General features: G+C 37.7%; 1 protein-coding gene and 1 long non-coding RNA gene across 2 annotated transcripts in view; one reads left to right on the top strand and one right to left on the bottom strand.

The window, feature by feature from the left end:
• Window positions 1-6,608, bottom strand: part of LOC133840951 (uncharacterized) — a 191,585-nt gene extending 184,977 nt beyond the window's left edge. Inside the window, exon 1 of the long non-coding RNA XR_009894229.1 lies at window positions 6,598-6,608. This is a non-coding gene — a long non-coding RNA (uncharacterized LOC133840951). The remainder of the gene's footprint in view (window positions 1-6,597) is intronic.
• LOC133840942 (uncharacterized) overlaps window positions 1-17,809 on the top strand; it is a 42,506-nt gene that overhangs the window by 16,033 nt on the left and 8,664 nt on the right. Inside the window, 1 exon segment of the mRNA XM_062273165.1 lies at window positions 9,830-11,265. Within this exon segment, the coding sequence (XP_062129149.1) occupies window positions 10,136-11,265 (1,130 nt within the window). The 5' untranslated portion in view covers window positions 9,830-10,135.

Genomic DNA, 17,809 nt, shown 5'->3' with positions numbered 1-17,809 from the left:
CTATAGTCATGCTATTAAAGTACCATAAAATATACTATATATTATGCTATACAAATTTTTTATGTGAGTTACATAACTTCGCTCTCATAAGAAAGCAACCTTTGGTTGGCAATCTGGTATATTTTGTACATTATGGTATATTCAGAATATAATAGTATATCAATATATCACGTAATATATTAAATACTAAAACATACCAACAGTTTTAGTATTTTTGGTGTATATTTATTAAAAGCTAAAACAAACAATTGAATTCCCATTTAACTTAATGCATACAGAACAAAAAGCTATTGAGCATATTGAGTTTTCAATTAAGATATTTTCTATTATCTCTTAGGAGAGTTTTACATATAGTTCATAGTGGGAAAACATTTCGAGTCTGCATATTCATAAAGAAGATATGATTTGTTTTTATTCATGATTTTATTCATAATGCATTCTAAGTAAGGAAACTTAGTCAATTTACAACTATTGAGTTTTCAATTTACAAATTTTATATTATCTCATAAGAGAATTTTACATAGAGTTTATAGTTGAAAAAGTATTTAAAGTCAGTAATTCATAAAATCTAAAACATTCTAAATAAGTAAAGCTTGTTCAGTCAATATACAATAACTTGTATTCTTTCATAAGAAAGTTCACACAACCCAGTGCACTATATATTTATATTGTTGCAGTACAGGGTATTATTTTAGTTTAATAGCTCTCACGCTCTCTTATACATTTTGCTGTTCATAGAGATTCCGCACAAAGCTTAAGCATGACAAACAGCACAGATAACGAACACTTCTCAACCTCTACTCCCCAAAAAAATAAAAAGCAAAAATAAGAAAAATATCACACAATTCGCAGTTGCACAGCTGTGAGCTGCTGAGCTCTGTGTGCCACCGAAAGTTGCGCAAAATCGCAGCTGTAGCCAAGTGCTGGGAACAAAGAGCTGGTGTATGAAGCCGCAGCAGTTGCAGTAGATAATAAAGGTGTGGCACACCTGGGCAGCACGAAACAACAACCGAGCGACCGACAACAAAACCGAAACACTGCAAATAATTTAATTGAGGCTGCAGAAGATAAGACAGCAACTGATAGAGAGTGAGAGAGAGAGAGAGAGATATGATGAAGTGCGCGATTTTCTAAACCGAAAAAAACTTTATTGTGCGCCTTTCCAAAATTAATAGATTTTTCACTGGGCTTTCTCTCACTCTCTTTCTCTATTTCTCCTATCAATGCGATACAATATGCTCGTAAATTATAATTAGATTTGGGTAAAGTTTTGGGCATTGTTGTCTACCATTTTGAGTGTGTGTCGCCTTCTCGCCTGGTGCCACTTCCTGTTGCAGCTGCACACAGTTTGGCCATTTATTATGAAGCTCCCCTTTCTCGCTTTTTTTTTTTGGCAGGCTGCCCAATGCCGCCGTGTGGCACGTCCAGACATAAAATTACAGGCATCGGTGCGCTCTGGTGATTCCATTCTCTCCCCCCTGCCCCTCGCCCTGTGAACTCAACATAATATAATGGCATCCACGTAGGGAATATACAAAAGTGAAGGGTTTTATCTGTGGGCGCCCAGACAGGGACAAGCTTGTTATTGTTTGGCTTTTTATGCAAACCTCAAGAACTGCCTGCAACTTATCTCTCTCTCTTGTTCTCTTGTAAATATTTTATATATTTTCATATATATTTCTAGTCGTTCTTTGTACGCCAATTTACAGCCCAGCTTTGTTATGTGTCTACACGCTTCCTCCTCCTCCTCCTTCTCTTAGCTCCTCAGCTGAAAAAGCTACAGGAAGTTCCCATCTTTGTCTGTGTCGGAACGCAAAAGCTAGACTGTTGTTGGGGTCGCTGCTGCTTCATTTGCATAAGCACAACAAAAAAAAATTACTTTTGATGAAATATTTATTTAATAAATGTTGATTTTGTTCTTGTTAGAAGTGAGCACACTTAAAATTCCCCCAACAGCGCTTTTTTCTAGGAAGTTTTTTTCGGCAAAAAACTTTCAAGTTGTCTTTACCACAAAAGTTTCATACAAAGTCTCATACGCTGCGGCAAATTGTGTTAAATATAGCATAAACTATATACAGTACTTGGTACAATCTAACGGAAATTGAAATACAGTTTACAAAACAGAAAAGAAAAGGGGGAAAGAAAGAAAGATGCTGCCGCTAGCCATTCGGAACTAAACTAAAAGTCCAATCAACAGTTGTGTGTGTGTCTCAGTAGGAACTCGGAAACCTGCCAAATCATTGAGGTAACTAAACTGAAACTCAAACTTGCCTTGATAAATAAAAACCGAACAATGGGGCAAAAAGCGACACGAACATGACTTGAATAACTAAACAGAAGGAAGCAACGCGCTGGACAGTTGCGAGTTGAGTTGAGTCTCTGCTGTCAGTTGATAGACAACTGAAAAACGTAGAACGGGAAGCTTCCATATGCGACAAGATAATACAAGCTGAATCTTGACTACACACTCAGACAGTGGCTACAATAAGTCGACTGACACACAGGAAGTCCATACATTATCATGTTGTAATAATACTCATTTGCTTGGCTGCTTTAGTTCGTGGTCTTGGGTCTTAGGTCTCGGTCTCGGTTTGCCTCCGGCTTAGTTTGGGTATTTAGAAGGAGTTAATGTAGAGTGGAGCAACATTTTAGGGGGCAGCATTCTCAGCTACGACTTCCGTTTGCAAACGAACAAATTAATTCTTGCAATTTTCGCATAGGGATACGCTTCGGTTGTATTCCTCCTCCGCTCGAGATTTTCAGATTTCAAGTTTGTTTCGTCAATGTGCAGCGTGTGGCATTTTTATTTATACTACATTTTGGGGTGCCGCGCAGCGATGCATGCAACCAACCATTGCTGTTGTTGTTGCAGTTACAGTGTTGTAAGGTCAACTCACAGGCTGCCGCCGCCGTCGTTCTGTCTGTCCGTGTCTTTCCGTCTGTTTTGTTGGCCCTGTCCATCAGGCTGCTGGCCTGGCCCAAACGAATTTGGTTTTTGTTGGCAGCCAAGTTGAGGGAAAAAAACTTGTTTTTGCTTTTTGTGCCGATGTCGCTGTCGTTGTAGTCGTTTTTTTGTTTTTCGGCTTTTTGGCTGGCTTTTGATTGATTGCTGGCTACGCCTGACAAGCTACATGTTTAGATTTCCATTTAGGAATGTCCCAGGCTCTCAGCCGTGAGTCAACTTTTCTTTTTTTTCTCCCTTGTTCGTTCGAACATTTTGTCAATGTTTTGGACAAAGTTCGCTGACTCTCGGAACTCAAAGTTAACATAAATTTTGGCAACAAAGTTGAGAGAGATCTAGATAGATTCCGAACAGCAGCTAATTAGAATTTAATTGATTTCGCTATTGAACTTTGCTTTGACATTTTATTTGGCTCAAGTTCATCGGCATTCAGTCGAAAGAGAAATCTCTATTTCGTATACAGTATATATTCAAATTGTTTATTTTTTTGTTTAGTGGCGCGTACATCTTGAAATGTGTTTTTTTTTTTATTGTTGTTGTTGTTGTCGTCGCACTTGTTGCTCAATTGTCGGACGACGACAATTTGAAATGGCCTTGGGTTAGGTTAGTCAACAGCTCCACGCTCGACCAAGACGACTTAATGAACATGTTGTAATTACTAGACAATGCCAGGGAAATAGACGAGACGCAACGCAACGCTAAAGATTGTGTTGCCAAATCCGAACAAACAAAATTACAATCAACTGAGGTTTAGAACAATTTAAAAGTACAAGTATAAATTCAACTGAATTGTTGACTTGATAAGAAGTGAAAGATGTGGAAAAACACTTGAATTTCTCAAAGGCACTTGTAGAGCTGCAACTAAACAGCAATTTGACCCTGCACAGGACACGCTTATCCAGCGAAATACGAGCCGAAAGATACAAGAGACGAGTCTCAAAGGTTTGAGAACTGAGAGCCACACTGCGGATATCACAAGTAATAAGTGTTTCTGCCCCCCAAGATCGTGTTACACTCGAAGAAGAAGAGTCATAAAACGCATATATAAACATATGCTAAGTATAAGTTGAGTTTGATTTAACTTGAACTCAGCAGCAACCTTCCCACGCCCATTTTCAGAGCGTCTCTCAAGTGCCAACTCACTGTTAGTCAGAAAGTAACGAAAAGTCATTACCAGATGCAGATAAGAAAGGCTTTGCCACCGAAATTCGATTAGAAGTTATCACCAAAGCGGTTCGAGTGCATGGTATAATAATATTAAAGAGTAAACAACATGGTTAAAGGAAATTCTTGTGTGTGTGACTCAATAGTTTGCCCTATTAAATAATGTCTAGGAATTTCCCGATTGCGCGCTTGAGTTATGGATGTGGAAATCAGAATGGAATGTGCCAACTTACATAAATTTTAATTATGATCGCATAAAAACCAAAAACACAGAAGTGGAAACTTGCTGTCGTTTGTAATCGTTCATCGGCCCAAAAAAAAGAAAAGAAATGGAAATAAAACAAATAAAATCAAGCGGAATGTTGGCGTGCCAAAGTCAAGGAGTGGCAACCAGAAATACGAACTTTCGCACGTGGTGGCGATTTATATGGTCAGTTCTTTGACTGACTGACGAACTGACTGACGCACACACTCATTCACTCACTCTTGTCTGGTGATGAGCTTTGCCTGGGGTCAACAGTTTTTCATAGTTGCTGCAACTATTTTCAAGGCCCTATGAACACCCGCAACGTCCGCAATGCCGCAAGCAAAGCATGCCATGTGCTTGTTATTTTGGGAAATGAAAAATTTTGCACTTAAATTAATTGAAGGCAGCTGCTTTGACCCCGCTGGAATGCTGCCTGCTTACCCATCTTGTTGTTGTTGTTGTCGTTTGAGTCAAACAAACAAACCGCCTCCCAGTTGGGTCTCGATGTTAATTCCGTTTTTGATGTGCTATTTTTAACGAGAGAGGAGCCTTTTACTTTTTTTTTGTATTTTGTGTGTGTGTTGTGTTTGTTTTTTATGATAATAGCGTCGTTGCGTTTATCTATGGGTTGGCAACCCGAAACAACACCAAAAACAACAAGTCAAAAAGCTGCAGCATGAGTGTGCTCGACTTTCGGTTACCCGCATGCTGATTATTGACTTGAATTAAAAACACAATCCCTTTATGTTGACTCAACAAAGTTGCAAACTGATTATTGATTTGAATGAAAGACAATTGTGTAATTTTTGCTTAATAGTATATTCATACCATTTGAAGTCACCAGACGAAAAAAGATCTGAGATAAGTTCGTGACTTTTTCAATTCCGAAATAGTAATAGTATTAAAATTGAACACATGGTATCTTTTAATACGAAAATGTATGTTTATTGTGAACTTTACTAAATATGTCGCTTAGTAATCAACACTAAAGAATAGTCAATTGCGAAATACTAAAAGTTTGTAATCAAATTTAACACTTGGTATTTTTTGATACTAAAATATATTTGATTTTCAATTTTACTGAATATGTCGCTCTGCATAGATTAGACTCGACAATTTTGTACCCAAACTCAAGTATTGTATTTTGACACTTTTATCCTCAAAGAGTATTCATTTAACAATTCATACTGAATACTTCATCAAGTTAAAAATAGTATATTTTTGTAAAGACATTTTTACTGCGAAGTGTTTTTAGTTTCTCACATTGCAGAACCAGAAACAAAAATTCCTTCTTCACCCATTCAATGATTATACCCGCTTACACTCTTGACTGCCGGGTATAACAAGCAACAACTACAATTTTGCCTTCTTTGATTAGGTCATTGAGTGCGGCAAACACACACACACAGAAAGTATAATACATATGTCTAATATAGTTAGAGGGATTGGACTTGGACTCGGCGCATTATTTAATTAGCCATGCCATGTGTGCCGTACGTTTAATTACTAATCTGATTAGTGCCAACACCAGCAATTGCTGTTGTAGTCTCATCTGCTTATACATTTAATAAGTGCGCTTGACGTGCGACTGATCCAATCAACATCATCGACATCATTATGCCAAAGTTAATCTGTTTACGCTGCTTTCTTCTTTCTTTCTTTCTTTCTTCCTGCTCATCAATCGATTAATATCGCATTAGTGTAAGAAGATTTGCGCAAAACTTTTCAATTCCAAAATTGTTTTTTATTGAGACTTGAACTAGAATTTTATGACTAGCAAATGTTTTTGTTTTGCATTTTGTTTTAACCAAACAGACACACACAAAACAAAAGGCAAATTTGTGGTGCTAATCAAAACAGAAAACAAGTTGAAATATTTTAATCGACTTTGTCGTTTGGAGTGTTGTACAGACTTTGAACCGGTTTACAGCCTTTCACTTTGGTATCTCTTGACCTTCAGAAATTAAAGCCAAGTTGATTGACTTGGCGGCAGATAAAATGCGCTATTTTTTGTGCCCGTTTGATTTGGCAAACAAACTTTCTGCGAGACACATGTGTCATAGTTAAATGCGGCATCTTAGTAAGTGGGTATCTGTTCTTTAATAAGAGAAATTGTGAATCATCAGATTTGTGCAGAAATTAAATGCATTCGAGGTATAGAAGGGTATGATTAGAGAGTGTGGAAAGAGATAAAAAGATAAGATATGTTGAATGCATTTTATACTGAAATTCTAATTATAGCCTTTGGTATATTTTTCAATCTTTTAGTATATTAATTTGGTATTTTTCAAAAAATAATACCGCCCTGTTTTGTCCAGTTAATTTAAAAAGAATTGCGGGTATCCCACACTCTTGACTTAAAATTGCATTTGGTCGATTTTAGTATTTTTTGGTATATTATTTGTATATTTCAATAAAAAAAAACATACCGCACTGCCTTTCTTTTATTAAAAGTGGGTAGCAGGTAGTCAACAGTCGAGACCACAGATAATTCGAATGTACCATTATATTGATATACCAAAAATAGCCATTGGTATATTGCAGTATTTTTCCGGAATTTGCATTGCTCAAGGACCCTCGACTGAAGCTTTCTCACTTGTTAATTAGCAAACAATTTACAAGTTATGCAAGAAGTAAAGCAGTTTCCTCCAACTTAGTTAACTAAATTTGTGTGCCGGGTATCCTACAGTCAAGCACACTCAACTGCAGCTGGCATATTTGTTTTATTTTTATTTAATTACTCGCTGCACTTTGCTTAAGCATGGCGAATTAAGTTCTCTTTGGGTTTTATAGAGTATGCCGTAAACAATGTCACTTGTTGGCTCAACAACAACAATACGCCCACTTTTTAGAGGACTGGGAAAGGGAAAGGGAGGGAGGGGAGAAAGAGGGGGGAAGCTATTTGGCACATGCAGATTGTGCTTAGATTGAGGCTGTGCGATTGCAAGTGAATGAATGTCAGGGGTTGTAAACGCGAAGAAGAAGAAGGGGACCATAATTGGGGTCAGCCCAGCAGCTCATAAAAAACGCCAAGAGAAAAACGGGCACAAGGTGCAACTCATGTTAACTCAAAGCAGGAGTGGAAAGGGGGGAGGTGTGTTCACCAGCTGTCAGAGTGGACCAAACTGAGAGAATGTTTGTGCATTTAATAGACAATTTTTACGACTGCAGCTAAACGCAAGTTGTCGACTTTCTCACGTCTGTCATACAAATTGTTTATTTATTTTACACTTTAGTCGCTGCTGTTGTTCCGTTGACACAAATCGATAGTTAAAAGTGGACAGTGACCAAACCAAATGAAACGAAACAAATAAAGAAGAATTGGGTCAAGGCCATGGCTAGGTGCACGAATACCCCAAAGCCCCAAAAATCGAAGACCCCCAACAAAAATGGAACAGTGCATTGGCCCTGCTGCGCCTTGAACATGTTTGATCATTGAGCAGTTGTTTTTGTTGACAGTTCGATTTGCTAAACGAGAGAATTCTGCATAAAACGATGACGAATTCGCACGAGTGTTTTGCGTTAGCTCATTAGGCAAGTCAATAAGCAGGCTAAGGTACAGTGAATAAGCGATGTGATGAATTAGAGGGGATTACTTAAAAGTTAAGTTTTGAGCTTGTCTATCAAATGTAGAGTATAAATTTGACGCAAGATTATTATCTTGTCAAAATCATTAGATACCAAAAAAACATTAGATATCCAAATAATTAAAATACCGATATCATTAGACACCAAAATGAAAATGCCAATATCAATATAATATATCGAGTAATAAAAATACCAAAACCATTACAGGCCAAATAATGATAATGTCAATATTATTAAATACAATATTATTAAATAATAAATCATAAGATACCAAAAAATTGAATACTAAAATCATTCGATATAAAAATACCAAATTATTGAAATACCATAATTATTGGATACCAAAAATACAAAATACCAAAATCATTTAACACAGCTTTACCAAGCTTTAGTTTTGATTTGTAGTCAGCTTATCAATCAATAGATTGTAAATAACGAAAGACCAAAACCATTGATCCCAATATTCTCTTTTGATTCAAAGTAAGAATCAGCAATATCTAATGACTAATAAATCAAGATAAAGAGCTAAGTTATCAATACGATTGCGAGTATTAAAATTCCAGTTTCGATATGATCCAAGTAGGAGCAATGACTTCTCTATAAAGTAGTTAAACGATCTTTTCTCTAAATGAATAGCGAATTATTAAAACAAACTTATTTGATTTAACTTAACTTAAATGCAATTTTAATATGTTAAAGAAAGCTCTAATAAATACAAGTATTTTTATCATATTGCAATAAATCAAGCATTTAACTGAGTTTTATTTAGTCGCAATTTTGATTTGTTGCAAGAGAGAAAGAAAATGACTTATCGATCAAGTAAATTATCTTATCAATTGCGCTGTTACCAATTTTTGGCAACTTAATATCGCGTGTAGTTGTGAATATTAAAATACCAAAATAATTTTGTTGACTAAATTTGCGTTAATGGCATTTTTGAGTTGTTAAAAGTTTAATGTACTACTTTCGTCTGACTTTGCACTAGTTTTATTATCAATATCATCGCTCCATAGACCTTGTATTGGTTTCGCTAGCGATTTTATAGTGATAATTTTGAATCGTTTGTTTTTTTTTTAGCAGCGTTAATTGTGCACAACGAATGTCGAAGATTGTTCTAGTAGAGCAGTTCACCATAAAACACGCGCACTGTATCTGTATCTATATGAGATTGTACATATTTGTTTATGCGGAGACTATGTACAATGTATTATACACACATATTAATATGTCTCACATACAAACAAACACACAGACATTGGACTATGTCTTAATATCTTTTCAGGGCCACTTGACCGTCTAAATTTCATGCGAACAAGATTTATTTATATAAATTTGCCGTCATTGATTTGCATTTGGTCATGTGCCAGAGATTTTTGCGCTCATAAAAATAAATAAATAAATAGGAAAGCACAAGAAAAAAAAAATGTATAAGAGAATCGCGAGACCGGGGAAACCAAACAAAGCTGCCTCCTAACAGTTAATGTCGCCTCTAGATTGAGGAGGACAATAGCACAATTCTCATACACAGAGAGCCTAATTTTTATCGGGACGAGGGGAGAAGCAATGTGCGCAGTTTCTACAGTTTTTTTTTTCAAGGCCGAGCAAGTTGTCAGCCAGCTTTTATGGGCCACAGGCGCCACAGGGCAAAGCAACCCTCTAATGAGGGGTTCCTAACTGCTCTCATTATGGAAATTCAAGACAAACAACTCATGACTCAGGGGTAGCAAAAACACAGAAAGGGGGAAGCCGAAGTCGAAGCCAAGCTGAAAACAGCTCAATTTCAAGTTGTTTCTTTACCTCAATATTGTGTGTGTGCCCACAATTGATTATAAATTACTAATTGACACCAATTTCTCTCTTGCTTACAGTGAACCTGAGCCGAAATGGGCCTCCGTCTACTACGATTCAGCGTCGAGTGAATGTGACTCAAATGTAGAGCAAGAGCATTCAATTCACTATTCAAAATGAGTCAACTGCAAGAGCGAAAACAACAGCAGCAGCTGGAAGGAATCACTGCACTTGTAACAAAGGTCTAAAGCAAAAAAACAGAAGGAAAGAAAGAACGAAGAAAAGACTCTTGCCATCCAGAAGACTATCTCTATCTCACTCACTCACTCACACTCAACACGCACTCAATCTACAGTCTATACTAGAAATCTTCGAACGCAATCAAAATGAACTCCGTCATCTCAGCATTCAAAACCAAAAAGAACTCGAGCAATTCGAGCAGCAACTCAACGGGCGCCATGACAACGGCCACCGCCACAGCAGTTGCCACCAGCGAGGAGCTGAAGCAGAAGCAGAATGGTGGCAGCATCGTTGGCCTGAGCATAGCCAGCGTTGGTGGCGTCACACGGAAGAAACCCGTTGCCCAGGACAATGGCTATCAGTATCTGCGGCAGATCCGTGAAATCGAAACAGCCAACAAACTGCTCTCGCCTGTGGCTCTGGCTGTGACCGCCGATGATCTGCACACTGGCAGTGAACTTCTCAACTTCCGTCCCGCCGCCGTGGATGCTCTCGATGGCGGTGCCGATGTCGTGGATCATTGTGCGCCTGCCATGGTGCGTTTGTCCTGCTCAGATGCTCATTCTGATTACAACATGAATGGCAAAACGATCAGCAGCAGCAGTTTGAGCTCGATTAATGGCAAACTGATTGAGAATGGCAATGGAAATTTGGATAGTTGTGGCTTGACCTGCGATGATGATGACAACTCGGAGCATTCGACGGCTGCTTGCAACAGCACGAGCAGCTCCAGCGAACACAGCAACAGCACCGTGGTGCACAGTCCCACAGTGGTTGCTGCCCCCGCCACAACAGCACAGCCCAGTTCCAGCTCCAGTTGCAGTCCCAGTCCAAGTTCTGGTGCCGAGCAACCGCTCACTGTTGTTTGCCCGGAGAATGGCGGAGCTCAGACGCCGCTTGCCTCGCCCGTGTTGAGCCAAGGACATCATGAGGATTATGTGCCAGCGTTTCTCAAAGCGCCGCCCGTCACGTTGCCCCTCAGCAGCAGCAGCAACAACAGCAGCAGCTTGAGCAGCTGCTGTAGCAGCATCAGCAACAACACAACTTCCAACACGCCCGCCATCAGCTCTGCGGCCAGCACTCCGAAGCACACGCGTTACTCCAAGCCCCGCCTAAGTCTGAGTCGTGGTTTCAATCACTCCATGCCCTCGGTGCACGGTCGTCCCAATCTCAGTGTGGCGCCACCAAATGGTGCAGCACAGACGAACGGACAGGCGAACGGACAGCCGCCCAAGCGCATCTCCACGCATCAAAGGAACTTGAGTTTGGATTTCAGGTGAGTCGAAATTACGTTAATTTCAATATTTAAAAGTTGAGGAACTAAGGAATTACGTAAATGAATTTTAATATTTAAGAGTTGAGCAACTGCTGTTAAGTTTAACATACAAAAAAGTAACAGTGCTGTAAAGTTTCTGCACATAGAACTTAACATTATGTTTACAGTGCTCAGCTGATTACATGATGTTATATTTACATAAAACAACAGTTCTGAAAAGTTTACATAGCAGCAAAACTTAAACACCTTACACCTGTGAAAAGTTTATTCAATTAGAAGCAAAGCATAACGTGCAATTTAACATTATTTTAACAGTGATCAGCTGATTACATAATGTTATCTTTACATAGAGCAACAGTTCTGTAGAATTTACATAGCAGCAAAACTTAACTTTACAAGTTCTAAGTTTCACATAGTAAAAATTAACAGCACTGTAAATTTTATTTAACATTAAAATCAACATGAATTTAACATCTGCTCAGCTTAACATAGTCTGTTAGTAGCATCACTGTAAAGTTTATTGCTTTACATAGCAAACAAACACAACAAAATTGGAGCAATCAAAGTATGATGAAATAATGACCATTGAACAGCTCGTGTAAATGGAATCATTTAGCGACAATTCAATACAAATTAAGCTATACAAAGTATATAGAATGTAGTGTAGTTTATTAAATAATAGCGTGCTATTTATGTCTATAAATAAACTACAGTTCTCTTTAACTAGCAGTTTGAATTAGTGTTGATAACAGATGATTATAATGGAAGAGCCATTACAGACACTATAAGCGGAACTGGCAATTAATTGGATTATATATTACATTATAATATAATTCCTTACAACCAAGTGTAATTAAGTATTCATTTACTTAAACTGAAAAAAGTAAAGAAATGTATTTATTAGTGGCAAAAGTAAATACTATTATTGATGGACAGCGTTAAATGTATTTCTAAATATAGACAGTCCGTCTTCCATTGCTGACAGTTTAAGTAGCTGTTGATAACAGTCTGGCTTACCATGTTAACTCACTAAAATTACGTGCGCATGTTATGAAGTCGGTTACCAACGTTTCATTTACTGTTATTTTTTCGACTTGAAAGCGTGGGAAACCTCACACACACACACAGACAGAAAAGCGAAAAACCCACTCACCGCCTAGCAATTACAGTGCTTTTTTATTGTTATTAACTCTATCGACCATTCCGGGAAACATTTCATGACCACATGCAACCTGTCAGAGTTCGGCATAACAAGGCGAAAAGGTTGAGGTGTCGACTGCTAATGTCCAGCCTTGGCAACTTGGCCAACAGCTGTTACCTCATTTTACTATGGAAATTCTACCAATAATTTATCCTCGAACTTGAATGCGACAAAGAATTTTCTGTGCGCGAGGTCAACACTGCTAATGACCTTTTGTGTGCTTATCGTAATTTTAAAGGCATTCGCTTTGCATACATTTCACACCTGGTCATTTTCCCTTTCCCCTTGCCGTGTGGCAATCAAAAAGGCGTTGCCCAATGGGGAGGCAAGACAATGGAGTTGTAACTCCCCTTAAAAAGAGGCTTTTAGCGCTATTGAATAATTGACAGCGTCAATCAGTGGCCTGCTTCCCCAACTCCTGTCTCTGTCTCTTCTCTTACTTCGACTCCTCTCATAAATAGGAGCGTTCAATCGCTGCTGCGCCTTTGCAGTAGGTGCGGCATTACGATGCGTCTTAATGGCAATCATAAATACAAAAGCGATGTACAACACAGCAACTGAAATAACATCGTTGAAACAGGCTACAATTGAGGCTGCTCGACTGGGAAATACTCAAAGAAAACATGTGTTTCTCTTTTAATTCTGAGAACTTATTTAGAATGTGAATTTTATTATGACATGCAAATCGATTTTGTTTCGATTTGCGGACTTAAGGAAAGTATTCTAAACACGCTGAAAAAATCCCCTTAATTGATAAATATGCATAATATAATCTCTTAGGTCGAAGTGTTAGAAATTATAAGAATGATATACTTTTCTAGATAGTATCTAATCGCAACTAGATTTGCTTTGCACATGTTGAATTATGGTAATGAAGTTACGTTTGTATGATATTATTTAATGATAATTTTCTTTAAAAGCTTCTATCATTTGTCATTTCGATTGTGTGTAAAACTTTCAGCCTCCTAACTTTTACCTTTTAAAGTTGTGTTTGCTAGCTCCATTTTATATGTATACTTTGGGCTTGAAGATGTTCTACGTTTTAAATACGTCTTAACACACATCTGCTCTTGATTTTGCTGGTTTATTAAATTTTACACTTTTGTTGCTTACAAATTTCAGCCTCCTAGCTCTTACTTTTTAGTTAGGACAAACAGTTATTCAGATATAGATAGATTTACTCTTCCTTTTTCATTCATTAGATCATTCTATTACTCTTTGGTTAGTTGACTTATTAAATGATGCAATTATACAAATATTTTCTATAAATTTCTCAGCCTCCTAGCTCTTACCTTTTGAAACTGTACGGTAATAGTTCAGTACGTCCTTTAGGACTTACTAACACCCGTTTCTGCTTATTAAATGATAACCTTTTAGGGAAGTGCATTGATATTTTCGTCAATTAATCAGGACTAAGACTTATATATGTGTATATGGATAAAATTACTCTCCGACTTTTAGTGCTCTTTAACTATTTTAATTCGCTGCCTTATTTTATAAAAAGGAATATCCAAATATCCTGTGTAAAGTTCGTAGCTTTCTTACTTTTTGAGATTGATAGTTCAGTCAGTCTGCATACATTTGAATACCCTTTTACTTTTTGTTTAGCTGTCTTAAACAACAACTCTCATTAATCTCCTTGCCACGTTGCTTGCCACACAGAGCCATCTACAAGCGTGTGTGTTGTATCTCTTTTCGTTGACCATTTTCATTGGCGACTAAAACCGGAAAACTGACGCCGCTCAGCCAAGCACGCAACCTCACTGCCTGATTTCCCCCCTCACTGACTAACTGACTGACTGACTGATCCCGCCCTATTCGCCTACTCTCTCTCTCTGGCTCTTCGACCTGTTTCGACCCTGGCTAAATTGCAGCCTGGCGTCAGGCTGAGCAGAGTTGCGCTGAGCTGAGGTCTGTGTAGCGCCTATTCAAGTTTTCCCCACTTCAATTTGTTGTCGCGTTTTCCCTGCAGAAATTACCACAATGGCGTCAAAACTTTCAGCCTGTCGCGCCACACGTCACGTCATTTTTGCTAGGCACGCCACATGCCCCATTGACTGCATGCAAAATATGCCACATCTATGCCCCCCTCTTTCTGTTTGGTTGCAACACCCAATTGAATGCGACACGCAGGCGCGACAGGGCTCGACGACGACGCTCTTTGCAAAATGCTAAAAACAAAATTGTTTATTGAAAACGATTTTTGCATTTCGCCCCGTTTCGTTGTCGTTTCATTTTCTTATGCTACTGCCAAGTGCCATGTGGCAATGGCCCTCAAATTCCATACAGTTTGGCTTACACATGTAAGCCATTAATGTGCCTGCCTGACTGACTGACTGCCTGCCGAGCATGGCATGTCTATCATTGAATTCAACTAGACATTTCAGTTTTCAAAGCACTCAGTTCTACAGTTGCCCATCCCTTTGCTTTGGGCTAAGTAAAGTCTTTGCACTCGTGTGCTGCACAAAACTGTCTTGATTGTGTCAGTGGGGATTGCTATATTGATTGTTTAACCCAAACGAATGCATTCCATGTAGAATTGTTTTACCCAAACGAATGCATTCCACATAGGGTATCCGACAGTCGAGTGAGTTGCCCTTAGCATTTCTTATCTTTGTTGTGCTACATATTACATTACATTGGGGATTTGCACTTATCACACTCAATTCTCAAGGTTTTCATATATGAATTTACAAAAATATTTGTTATTGCTAAATTTATTTATTTTGTGGCTCAATTTTTAAACTTTCTTCTTCATACATTTGTTCATTCTCTAATTTCTTGAATAGAAAAGATTATTATATTGAGTAAGTAGGCAATTGATTTTTTTTTGTAGTTCACTTTTCAAACATTTTTCATCATATGTTTAATCTCAAAGTTCTTAAGAATTTTTATTTCGAATAGAAAACATTATTAAGAATACTCAACAGCAAATACTTATTTTGTAGTTCAATATTCAGACTTTTTTATCATGTGTTCATTCTGAAAGTTCTTATATATATGTATATTTCTTAGAGCACTTTATTCGCAAAATATTTATATTTCACAAGTGGCTGTGAATTTATAATACAAATTATAAAGTGCAAGTTTATTAAGCTTCAAACTGATTCATAGCGAAACTAAAAAAAGGAATGTGAAAGTAAAGTATATAAACTAATCTTTTCTAAAAAAAAAACCGCCATATATAAAGTACTAGATTATTTCTAAGCTATTTGCATCAAATCCTCATTCCCAAAGTTCTTAAATATTAAAGATTATATCTATTAGGTCAGCAATGAATTAAATTTTGAAGCATTTTTTCTCATATCAACATTCCTAAGTATGTGTATAAAGTATAATCAACTGCTCTAGTTAAATTTGCGGTTTTATCAAATCATAATGCTCAAAGTGTTTAAGAACATGAAACTATAATTTAATTTCCTCAATAGCAATCGAATATTTTATATTAAAATGTTGAATCAGCATTCCCAAAGTTCTTAATTATAAAATATGATATGTATTAAGTATCCTCAACAGCAAACGTTTCATTTAAAGTTCAATTTTGAAACTTTTCCATCAAAGTGCTTTAAAAGATTATTATAAATGCATATTAAGTTTCCTCAACTGCAATCGATTTTATTTTGTGATGCAATTTTCCAAGTTTTTCCTATCAAATTTTGCATTTTGATGCAAAGTAATGATCATTTTTGCGCTCTATTGCAATTGCATTCTACAATTAGACGCAATTTCTTGTGAGTTTATTTGCATTAAAGTACAAGTATTTCATGATACATTAGTCGTTAAAATGCACATATGTGAATGTGAATGCGAATTGCGAATTGTGAATGCCAGCGAAATGCGCAAACGATTCCAAGTTATTTATGCAATGAGATGGGTAAAACGGGGAGGCGGATCTCAGGGTATTTTATGGACTATTGCAAACATATGTTTTCCGAATTCTTTTGAAAATAAATATGCACTCATATAAACTGAATCGCTGTTGCTGCTCTGTGCTGTGGCAGTTGCAAGTTGCACTTGCAGCAGCTGGTTGAGTGAATTGGCAGGAAAATATCTGACAACTGGACGCAAGTGTTCCATTACAGTTGATTGCACGGAAAGTAGTAACTTAAATAGTTGAAATATAGTAGAGAATTTTATGATTTATCATCAAGCAAAGCAAACTATAAATTCCTTAAAGTGGAATTTCAGATTTTGTCACACCGCAAACGCTGAGTGTATAAGTATGAGTATGTACTACATATATACTTGTATATTTACTGTCTATGTATTTGTTTCTGTGTGTGTATGTGTGGCATGCCACACCCTGCGCAGCTTTAGTTTGTGTGCGCCGCGCACGCCAACAAAGTGCCTCCTCCTCCTGCTTCCTGGGAGGTGGTCAGGTTTTGTGGGACGCTTTTTGTGGCTGCCGCATGTCGTCACACCTTGACATAGGTACAAAGCAAAGCAGAAGAAGAAGCACCAGTGGCAGTTACAGCGCTTGTCAGCAACAGGGTTTAGGCCATTAAAAAAAAAAAAAAAACTGTCGCTACCCTCGACAAACAAAATAATTTGCGGTTAAATCACGCTATGAATGTGACAACGAATAAATGAAACAATCTCAAATGAAGAGCAAAATCCCGAGCTTAAGCAACTTCCCCAAATGAATTGAAATATTCACAACTTTGAGTGTTATTTTTTTTTATCATTCATTCATTCATTTGCCCACCCACACTCAAAGCAGTGGCAACAGCAACATCAACAGCAATTCACGGGTCTCCGCGCGCTCGCAAAGTTCAATGGCATTTAACACAACAGGGAAATGCAAATGTGTGGTTGAGAAATAGATAGAGAGAGATTCAGAGAAAGACAGCCAAAGAGAGAGATAGAGAAAGGAGGAGCGAGGAATACGAGTATACTCTTGAAATTTAATTTTGCTCTTGGCGTTTTCATTGTCATTGCCATTGTTGCAGTTGCAGTTTCAGTTGCAGTTACAGTTGCTTTTCAATGTTTTGTGTCCATTTCTCCAAACCAAAAATTTACCCTGACTAAGCCACAGCATCCCTGGAGCGATTAGTTTTTCCTCTTCTCTGGTCTCGAGTGTATTCACATCAATATTGCGCGAGTGATGAATGGACAGATTAGCAGTTGGTTCGGTTCATTCACAGCACACGGAAGTTGGCCAACAAACTTTGTGAAATATTCATGTAATACTGCTCGAAAGATGCAGCGTCATGTGTCGCTGAACTCGCCACACATCTATTTGTAGTTTGTTGCACATGAAAATAAGCAGTAGAGATGATTATGAAGAGTTGTTGGATCGGGCTGAACTGAGCTGAGCTGAGACAAGCAATAACCAGTGAAAGC

Source organism: Drosophila sulfurigaster, chromosome 3, assembly GCF_023558435.1.
Source record: "Drosophila sulfurigaster albostrigata strain 15112-1811.04 chromosome 3, ASM2355843v2, whole genome shotgun sequence".
Lineage (NCBI taxonomy): Eukaryota > Metazoa > Arthropoda > Insecta > Diptera > Drosophilidae > Drosophila > Drosophila sulfurigaster.
Note: the sequence above shows the minus strand (reverse complement) of the source record. Positions and strands in the feature narration are given on the sequence as shown.